Source organism: Drosophila subpulchrella, chromosome 3R (genome assembly GCF_014743375.2).
Source record: "Drosophila subpulchrella strain 33 F10 #4 breed RU33 chromosome 3R, RU_Dsub_v1.1 Primary Assembly, whole genome shotgun sequence".
In the NCBI taxonomy this organism is placed as follows: Eukaryota; Metazoa; Arthropoda; class Insecta; order Diptera; family Drosophilidae; genus Drosophila; species Drosophila subpulchrella.
Genome location: NC_050609.1, coordinates 9042233 through 9050690, shown reverse-complemented (window position 1 = coordinate 9050690; position 8458 = coordinate 9042233). Strand labels below are relative to the sequence as shown.

Below are 8458 nucleotides of genomic sequence, written 5' to 3'. Positions count from 1 at the left end.
TACGTACTATTAAAACTACCGAATACCGTCATTCGATATATCACAGATGGCAGCCCTGCAGTCCGATAACCAAAACAAACCCACGGCAATAACAACAATCTGTACATATATTTGTTATTTGCTCAATTTATAAATTAAAAAGTCATGAATCTAAAATATAAGCGACGGTACGAGAGCTTAAAACGCTCCGTCAAGAGTTATCTGCTGGTAAGAGCATACAATCGAATCTAAACATATGCAAATAGGTGCGATTTTATTGGAAGACCTAAGATGCATGGCATTAATTTGTGAATATATCTTCCCCTATTGCGCCTTTTATGATCCACTAACATACGTAACGCCATTCCAGGAGAACGCTTCCCTCACCGATGAGATCTGCCGCCTTCAGGCCGAGTTATCTGTCACACGATCTCAGAGGCTTTACCTGATTGAGCGGCTTATGTTTCATGAAGGTCTCGAAAAGTCGAGTAGTGGACGCAACAGTATTTCTAATGGAAAACTCGAACCTACTGATTCCGCTGGAGGTCTGAAGAAAAACAAACCGGTGGTTTTGCATAAAAAACCAAACGAAGAGAAACCGAAAAATGTCACTATTATACGAAAAAAGAAGCCCATGTTTCCGATGAACTTGAATAATGTATTGCTGCATTCACTGGGCGAGATAATATCAGTGAATCAAAATTTCCACACCGAGAATTGGATATATCCAGTGGGCTACGTGGCAACACGAATTTACGCCCATCCCAAGGACCCACGTAAAAAGTGTGTATTCACTTGCAAAATTTTAAATAACGCCGGGATTCCCCAATTTCAAATTATCCCGGACAATGATTTGGATGGAGTCTTCTTCGGAGAAAGCGCCAATACGTGTCACATGGAACTTTTAAACTCCATACAGAGGTCACCCAGTGTAAAAGTAAAAATACCCTTTGATGTGCAAGGCGAGGTCTTCTTCGGCTTGTCGAACCAAAAAACACAATCGCTTCTTATGATGGATCCTGGTTTTCATCATTGCATAAATTTCAAAGGCTTCGCTGTGCAGAACGTTCAATCGTTAAATAGCGCCTCGTTATCGTTCGAGACGCTACAAGGGTTTTTATCTTGATAATATTTTTAAGTTTGCTTTTACTTTAAGATTTTCATAAATATATATAAATTGATAAGAATAAAAAAAAATATGTGTGCAAAAATGAATTTAATAGGAGATGTATTTTATTGCAGTTGGTTTCGTTGGTCTACTGTATACATTATAAATACGATGAAATCAAAGAAATTATAAATATTTCAAAGCCCGAATAGCTGATATTACTGTTCCAGTTCCTTTTTGTCATTTTAATTATTAAAAAATGTAATAATAAAATATTATTTATCTTACAAAGTTAATAAAACAAATATATTTTCTTAGTATAATTATTATGTTTTGAAAAAAATTGCAGTTATTAGTACAATATCTAGTCTTAAATTTTATGTTCCGATTCCATATTTAAAATCATATGGTTTCTGTATATAAAACAGTGTGCATTCGAAATGGAACGAAAAGTGCAGTTAGTTTTTTTGTTGTGAACTATCGACTTTTCTATCTACGAAACGAAAAACAGGCTGGCAACCTGCTGTGACAATCGGAAATACAACCCTCAGGGAGAAACATATGTACACAACACCTATCTGAAAAGTATTAATACAATATTTTTGGAAAGTTGTTTTGGTTGGCGTTGAATTAACCGACAACATCACCAGCTGAGGATATAGCGAAGCACCTAAATCGGCCGAGATGGGGAGCATCGAAAAGGCGTGTATATCCGGATTTCTGTGCCGACTCTGTTCCGAGATGCACCGAACAGTAATTCATATTTATAGTGATCATGGCCAGCGTTTGTGCCTTGTTGAGAAAATCAACGGCTATTTACCAATAACAGTAAGTATTATGCAGTACTGGATGCTGGTATAATTCAAGGCGTTTAAAAATAAGGTTACACCTCATTGACCATGTTTGTATGTACTTGAAAACAGCCATTGCAACAGAGTTTTGCGCAAACAATAGTTTTCCCGATAGGTCCAATCTATAAACATTTTGAGGGGCTAGTTTATTGATTTATCATAATTTGTATCATTGCTGCAGATTTCTCCGACTGATCCCTTGCCAAAAACCATATGCAAAACGTGTCTTCATCGCGTGGAACAGCATTATTCGCTTCTAATGCGACTGACAAGAATGCGTGAGGAGCGGAAATTTAAGTTAATAGAGTGCAAACCTCGTAGAGAAGTGGTGAGTACTAGAGTTCAGCACAAGAAGACCCTACCCTTAACCTATTGAACTGTTTTTCCAGAGAAATCCTTCGATATCCAGCGTGGAGTCGGACGAGGAAGTGGTGAGTTATAGAGCATAGTCAATTAAAGGATTTAGGCACAATCTTATGCTGATTTTCTAGAGAAATCAGCCCTCGATTGACGATTTTTTGGATGAGGAGGAGCCAGCGGGTCGCCGCAACGAGTCGGGTAATACCGAGACCGAATCATCAACTGGCCCACAGACCCAGGAATCCCAATCCCCCAAGTCAACAGAGACTGTAGTGCCCACACCAAACAGCAGCGAAAGCCACGATGATAGTGGTGCTGGCCCCAGCAATAGAGACCCAAAAGAGACTGGCACCACGGGCAGAGGCACGGGCAGCACCACCCAGGAAGGAGCCCACGTAGATTAATGACTGCCTAACCTCGTCTCTGGTCGGTGGAACTATATATACGAGTACTTGACTATGTATATATAGACACAGTTGTGTGTACGTACGTTTAGATTGGAATAAAATAAGCATTTTATTTAATTAACTAGTTAATTTCGAATACAGATGATAAGTTAACCATTTCTAAGGCCGTCTTTCTGTGTGGCCTTTAGCAGGTCTTTTAATTGGCAGGATGCCAAAACTATGTTAAAAGTACACTTACTGGCACATCGCTCGACGTGGCATATCCACTTTGTTTACCTTAATCTTATCGTAGCACATTTTAGTGGCTACATTCTTTTGGCATGATAGCAGAATGTTCTTTGTTTGCCTTGGTTTGCATCGGTTCCAGTTTAGTGTTCATTTCCTCTTTGGTTCATCGATTGGAATGGCACAACAACCTCCATGTTATAGAAGCTAACAATGGTAGTGAACATGGTATACAAGCCTTTGTATCGTTTTACTTGGAATGTGGTTGAAAGAGATTTGTGCACCCCTATAGTTTGCACCGAAAAATGTCATTTAGCAGGTAGTCCATGATCTATGGTCAATTTTCTGGGGTCCAGAAAAATAACTTCCGTTAATTCCGCAGTTTAGTTAATTAAAATAATTCTTTAATGGTATTTGATGAACATGTAAACATAGGTAGTTCTTTATACTTATTAAAAATAATAAGCAATTACATAGATTCGTATTAGAGCTTGTAACACGTGATATTCGAACTTGATAATCTGTTCATTTCCTTTGATATGTTTATTATGAACCCCGTGACTGACTGTCGTTCCAAAATCATATTAATCCTCGTCTGTCTTATGAAATGTTCTTTTTTATTGAGCCTAACAATACGCACGAATCGCTGAATACTTAAAATTGTCAATCAGAATGGTATTATGATAACTTAGTTTATCTTGCTTTTCCTATCACTAATGTTTCCTGCCATATAAACGCACACTGATGGAGCACGTATACAATGGGGAAAACACTTGTGCTTGCAATTGTCGTTACATCTTAAGTTAGTAAACGTATATTGTTTTTAGTTGCGGCTTCAATTCTGGAGGTATCACTGGAGTGTGTTCCACTTTTCGAGTAACTAAGCGCTTGAACCGTCCACTAAATTGCTTGCGAAATCCCTTAAAGCTGCTTTTATCACTTGAGGCCATCATGTCCTGGAAGAAAGAAATGTAATTTATTAGTGAATTGTTTTTAAGGGGTAATGTTAGTATTACAAATTCATATTTATACTGAACAGCGAATGTTAAGATAAGCGGTATCTTAATTTTTTTGTAAGTCTTACTCATTTTATTGTTTCATTTTGAGAGTCTGGACAAAATTACTAGTATGTGTTGTGAAGTGTTCATTTAAAGATTAACTGAAACAGAGGGTTTCCTGGAAATAAATACTGTAATTGATTAACGGGAAGCCTCTATCCGCTTTATGAACATTCGTGGTATACAACGAAGGTGAAAGTAAAACCCGGAAATGGCAAACAAAAGCGAGTTAGACCCTTCATTAAAGAATTCGCTGACATACGATCCCAATAACTTTAAGATTTATTAACCCCAGCTGACCTGAGTATGTATGCGCTGTATGCGGATCTCTAATCTTATCGCCAAAACGATTTCTCAAAATAGATCCATTTAATGCTGAATGCGGCAAGTTTAATGCCTATAATATATTGCCAAATGTCCGTATGTCTGTTCATACTTCCATACATACTAATGATTTAGACGGCAATTGTTGAAGTGCAAATAATTTGTTTCCTCTTTATCTTCCGCCAACACACGAGCGCACAAAGACTAGGAACAATATATACTATGTATGAACGGTCGCCCGTGGAGTATCTAATAATCGTTACGTCATGATAATAATCTGCACTGGGCAGGAAACATGTGCGAATCGTGGAGAGATAGTAAAAGAACAATGTTGGGGGGAAAGTAAAAAAAATCACCTCATCAAAAATATATGTAGTTCCATTTTTCATTTTATTTTGATATGGTTATAATCTTGAATCTCAAATGATCTCATATCTTATGAACTGTTCTTTCAGTGCAAACTTACGGGGCTCAGGCAATTGTAGATATGCGGAGTGGGCGCTTTTGGGGGAAATGTCCACTCCGTTTGAGACGAGTTCCCATTCCCGTTCCCGTTGGCGTCGCAAACAGCTGGTGCATTACTGGTCCTCACGAACGTAACGCTCTGGGTTTGTTTGGCAGGTGGTGAAGACGATGTTGATGAGGCCTTGCCCCTGGACCTTTCCTCGCACGGTTCCTTCATTTTTATGTGGTCGTCCCAGTAGCGCGTAAATATATTTTTGGTGTGGACTTCGGCGTTTGTGGACGATGGATGCGGATGCGGAGTGGGGGTGTTCAGATAGTCGGTTACAGAAACATCACGTTGACAACATTTACTGCGGACAAGACGCATCGTTAATTTCCCAGTGATACCCTCGATCGGTGCAAAGTTAGTTCATTTCGCAAAAGCGTTTTTTTTTTAGGTACACGCGTATCACAGATGGTTTATGTTTTTGTTTTTCTTTTTTGGGGGGGCTATAGCTATATCGGTATGATATGTATAGACATTTGCTATATGTCGACCATTGGCGGAAGAGGTTTTCGGTATACTAATGTCTCGCCTGTCTGTGTTTTATTTTCAGGTAGGCGCTACCCAGCGTTACAGCGCGACTAGAATATCGATTTTCTGTACATGGGCTGGCCTTTTGGGTGGTGAGTTAGTCATGATAGCTGCGCACTATACTTTCAGCTCAGCCCTACTCCAAAGTTTTGGCTTTCTGTGTGTCTGGGTCTGCGGTTCCTTTGTGGGGCTAGCGTTGAGTGCCTCTATTGCGACTTCCTTTACCGAGGAGGTGTATTTATAGGAACGACAATGACACTTTTCATCTTTTCAATGCTAGATACAACTTACACAATATCAATTTTATGTTTTTCACTACGCCAGGCCAAACAGAGGTAGAAGCAGATACAGAAGCAGACAAACGTGTCGAGTATTTTCTAGTCGTCGTGCAAGGGAAAAATGCGATTAATGCTGGCACTCTTCACTACATCCACAGCCACGCTATGGCTGTACGTTTGCACATTTTTTTTAACTGCTTTACACGTAAGTACACACATTAGTATTTGACTTCAGTTCGGTTTGGATGGCAACGAGTATCTGAATCTGAACTCGACTGCGACTCGCGACTCTGAACAAAAGCAAAATATTAATCTGACTCATGTGGCTCTCTGCAGCCAAAATATCAATCGAAAGTCGGGTCGGTTGGTCGGTTCGGTGCGAATGCTCTCTCGATCTCTCTCCCCGCTCTCTGGGGTAATACCATATATACTATATAATATTCGGACTCGTATGTACGCCCCGCTCTTTGCAAGACCTTCTGACGTCAACTGACATTTGGTGGGCACTGTGTTTTCACAAACCGCAGGCACGTAAGTGTGCGCGTTTGTATGAAATGGTATATAAATAGCGGGTTCTGAGTGATTTACCCAAGATAAAATAATTCCGATTCCGGGGAAAACGCTAACGACCGCAAAACTCCCAAAAAAAAAACACAACACGATCGTGAATATTACGTTTTAGGAATCGAAACGCTGTAGTGTTCCACGCCAAACTATCATCGCACTTAAGTAATTGGCTAGATTGCTAGCCGAGCTAGCCTCTGAACTCGGATGTTAAACGGACCGCAGTCCCGCTCTAAATATTTCTGTTTGTTTGCACGCTAATTAATTGAAACCAATTAAGAGATATAGGTATTGTTTGCGATAGATTCAATGGATCTTTTGCGATATCAAGTGCTGCGTGTTTCTATTCCGCCGTTCCCCTAAGGCGGATTTCGTGGCGTTAGGAACTGCAATAGTTCAATTTCCGCGCTCACTTTTTATCTTTGTTTGTTTACTTAATTTAACCTTAGTCGAGTAATGCAATAATTCAAACTCATATTTTGTTTTAGTAATAATATCAATTTTATTTCGATTTATTTTTCGTTTTTACTGGGTCGGAACTGAATATTTTGGCCACCTTCTTTGTAACAAAGATGATGGCAACCAATGCCACAATACCCAAAGTCGCCAAGGATTTTATGTTTTCAGATTTGAAATAGTTCTGAAGTGGTCCCAAAAACTCGTTTCTGAAAACACGAAAGTATAGTTATTAGTAAAGTTATTCTTTATAGTGCAGTGTGTTGTATTAAATTCGATCTTCTCAAACCAGGAACTGTTTAAACCAGGGTAATATTGACTATCGTTATATTGATTATGTACAAACTATTCAATTATGGATATTGTACAACGGTTATAATTAATATTTGGTTTGATATTAATCAACGGAGTAATATTAACAATTTTTAATGCTCAATGGTAAAATTCGGGTCTGTGTTGAATGCCCTCGAACTAACGTTATATGCAACCTTGTACCGGGGACTAAAAATCATTATTTGTTAAGTTAAATCGTTATAATAATTAGGTAAACAATTAGTTAAAAGGTCAATCTTGGCTCACTTACTAAAGACATGTTTCAGTTTCTCACAAATCCCTATAAAAAGGTCATAATCGACTTTGAGTTTAATATTCGATCGAGAGAGATATAGTTTAATAGTAGCTGAATAATACTTACACGGCACTGGGAAGTTCTGGTACTGGCTGAGGATGGCTCTGGGTCAGATATCCCTTCTCTGCAAACTGGACAAATGCCTCGGGAGTGTATTGCTTGGCCGAGTACTTGTACATCTTTCCCTGCCTCAAGCTGAGAATATGTATAGTTAATATACGTATTTCATAGACAAATTCAGTAGTACGTACAAGATAAAAGCCGGTGATTCCAAAGCTCCAAGTCTCTTGGCCGTTGTGATTCCAGACTCCAAGCTGTTCATGCGGGCTATATTCAACTTTCGCTTAAGCTTTCCGCCCACAGATTCCCAGACGGCATAAAGCCGCTGACATACGGTACACTCGGCGGAAGAGCTAGAAGTGGGTGTAGGTAAGTATACATATTTTATGACGCTTAGACGGCGACCTCAACGCATGACTAATATAGCTTACAAGAAGATAAACCAGTCCCCAGTGGTGGCCCCCGATGAGGCTTGTGTCAGATGCTCAAAGTTGTCGTCGGAAAGCTCTTTGACCGCTGGCTCCAAATTGTCATTGAAGAAGTCTAGGATTTCGTCATCGTTAATCTCGCCGTGGTAAAGAATGGGTATTCCTCGCCTGAAGAAGACCAGAGCCGGTTCCTTGCTGGGGTCGTAGATGGAAACGAGATTGCTATCCACCGACTGAACCACTATGGCCGACAAGGTCTCCTCCAACTGGGCATGTATCTTCGTGACCACATTCTCATACTCCAAGCAACTCTGGCAATTGTTTTTGTCTAAAATTAAAGGAGTTAGTTAGCCAGTAACCGGTGTTAAATAGTCCATATGCACACTGTACACGTAGGCTGGATTTCTTTTTGTATATATACATATGTATATACCCAACTTACTGAATAGGACAACCACATTGCTGCTGCCGGTGAGGAGTTGAATCAACTCGGTGTCGTCCACACGGCGTAATTCCTGGCCAGCAGCATTGCCCAGACTTAGTCCTATAACTACTATGAGTATGAAGTGCAGCATTATCTTGCTGTGGAAGTGGATGTGGAGGAGCGGAGTTGATCACTGGTCAGCAAAGCTGATCGGAACTTTTAATGCCGAAACAGAGTGAGCCCGGCTATCGATAGTCGTGTATCGTCAA

General features: G+C 39.8%; 4 protein-coding genes across 6 annotated transcripts; 2 read left to right on the top strand and 2 right to left on the bottom strand.

Moving 5' to 3' along the window:
* Nucleotides 1-47: 47 nt before the first annotated feature.
* LOC119563252 (transforming growth factor beta regulator 1) lies at nucleotides 48-1145 on the top strand. The gene is made up of 2 exons (XM_037876565.1): nucleotides 48-207; nucleotides 350-1145. Exons 1-2 carry the CDS (start codon nucleotides 145-147, stop codon nucleotides 1103-1105), a joined length of 819 nt encoding a protein of 272 aa, XP_037732493.1. The 5' UTR covers nucleotides 48-144; the 3' UTR covers nucleotides 1106-1145.
* A 481-nt stretch (nucleotides 1146-1626) lies between these two features.
* LOC119551256 lies at nucleotides 1627-2822 on the top strand. Its single transcript, XM_037860513.1, has 4 exons — nucleotides 1627-1915; nucleotides 2120-2266; nucleotides 2328-2369; nucleotides 2430-2822. Exons 1-4 carry the CDS (start codon nucleotides 1772-1774, stop codon nucleotides 2700-2702), a joined length of 606 nt encoding a protein of 201 aa, XP_037716441.1. The 5' UTR covers nucleotides 1627-1771; the 3' UTR covers nucleotides 2703-2822.
* Nucleotides 2823-3312: 490 nt separating this feature from the next.
* LOC119551263 lies at nucleotides 3313-6145 on the bottom strand. Of its 2 annotated transcripts, XM_037860532.1 has the most exons (3): nucleotides 5643-6133; nucleotides 4779-5127; nucleotides 3525-3886 (listed from the first exon to the last, which is right to left on the bottom strand). In XM_037860532.1, exons 2-3 carry the CDS (start codon nucleotides 4992-4994, stop codon nucleotides 3734-3736), a joined length of 369 nt encoding a protein of 122 aa, XP_037716460.1. In that variant the 5' UTR covers nucleotides 4995-5127; nucleotides 5643-6133; the 3' UTR covers nucleotides 3525-3733. The 2 variants fall into 2 exon arrangements, with proteins under 2 accessions (XP_037716453.1, XP_037716460.1); XM_037860525.1 differs by having other exon boundaries at nucleotides 3313-3886; nucleotides 4779-6145.
* A 530-nt stretch (nucleotides 6146-6675) lies between these two features.
* Nucleotides 6676-8419, bottom strand: LOC119551245. 2 transcript variants are annotated; one of them, XM_037860499.1, is made up of 6 exons: nucleotides 8208-8418; nucleotides 7769-8093; nucleotides 7529-7690; nucleotides 7344-7472; nucleotides 7233-7262; nucleotides 6717-6858 (listed from the first exon to the last, which is right to left on the bottom strand). In XM_037860499.1, exons 1-5 carry the CDS (start codon nucleotides 8338-8340, stop codon nucleotides 7253-7255), a joined length of 759 nt encoding a protein of 252 aa, XP_037716427.1. In that variant the 5' UTR covers nucleotides 8341-8418; the 3' UTR covers nucleotides 6717-6858; nucleotides 7233-7252. The 2 variants fall into 2 exon arrangements, with proteins under 2 accessions (XP_037716420.1, XP_037716427.1); XM_037860492.1 differs by lacking the exon at nucleotides 7233-7262 and having other exon boundaries at nucleotides 6676-6858; nucleotides 8208-8419.
* Between the last annotated feature and the right edge of the window lie 39 nt (nucleotides 8420-8458).

Bases quoted from the DNA above. Each gene is read 5' to 3' on its own strand.
- LOC119563252 (XM_037876565.1), top strand. From the start codon at position 145: ATGAATCTAAAATATAAGCGACGGTACGAGAGCTTAAAACGCTCCGTC. The intron at 208-349 runs GTAAGAGCATAC...ACGCCATTCCAG, and splicing joins CCGTCAAGAGTTATCTGCTG to GAGAACGCTTCCCTCACCGA.
- LOC119551256 (XM_037860513.1), top strand. From the start codon at position 1,772: ATGGGGAGCATCGAAAAGGCGTGTATATCCGGATTTCTGTGCCGACTC. The intron at 1,916-2,119 runs GTAAGTATTATG...TCATTGCTGCAG, and splicing joins ACGGCTATTTACCAATAACA to ATTTCTCCGACTGATCCCTT. The intron at 2,267-2,327 runs GTGAGTACTAGA...CTGTTTTTCCAG, and splicing joins GCAAACCTCGTAGAGAAGTG to AGAAATCCTTCGATATCCAG.
- LOC119551263 (XM_037860525.1), bottom strand. From the start codon at position 5,144: ATGCGTCTTGTCCGCAGTAAATGTTGTCAACGTGATGTTTCTGTAACC. The intron at 3,887-4,778 runs GTAAGTTTGCAC...TCTTTCTTCCAG, and splicing joins TCTACAATTGCCTGAGCCCC to GACATGATGGCCTCAAGTGA.
- LOC119551245 (XM_037860492.1), bottom strand. From the start codon at position 8,340: ATGCTGCACTTCATACTCATAGTAGTTATAGGACTAAGTCTGGGCAAT. The intron at 7,691-7,768 runs GTAAGCTATATT...ACCCACTTCTAG, and splicing joins GGGGACTGGTTTATCTTCTT to CTCTTCCGCCGAGTGTACCG. The intron at 7,473-7,528 runs GTACGTACTACT...ACATATTCTCAG, and splicing joins GAATCACCGGCTTTTATCTT to CTTGAGGCAGGGAAAGATGT.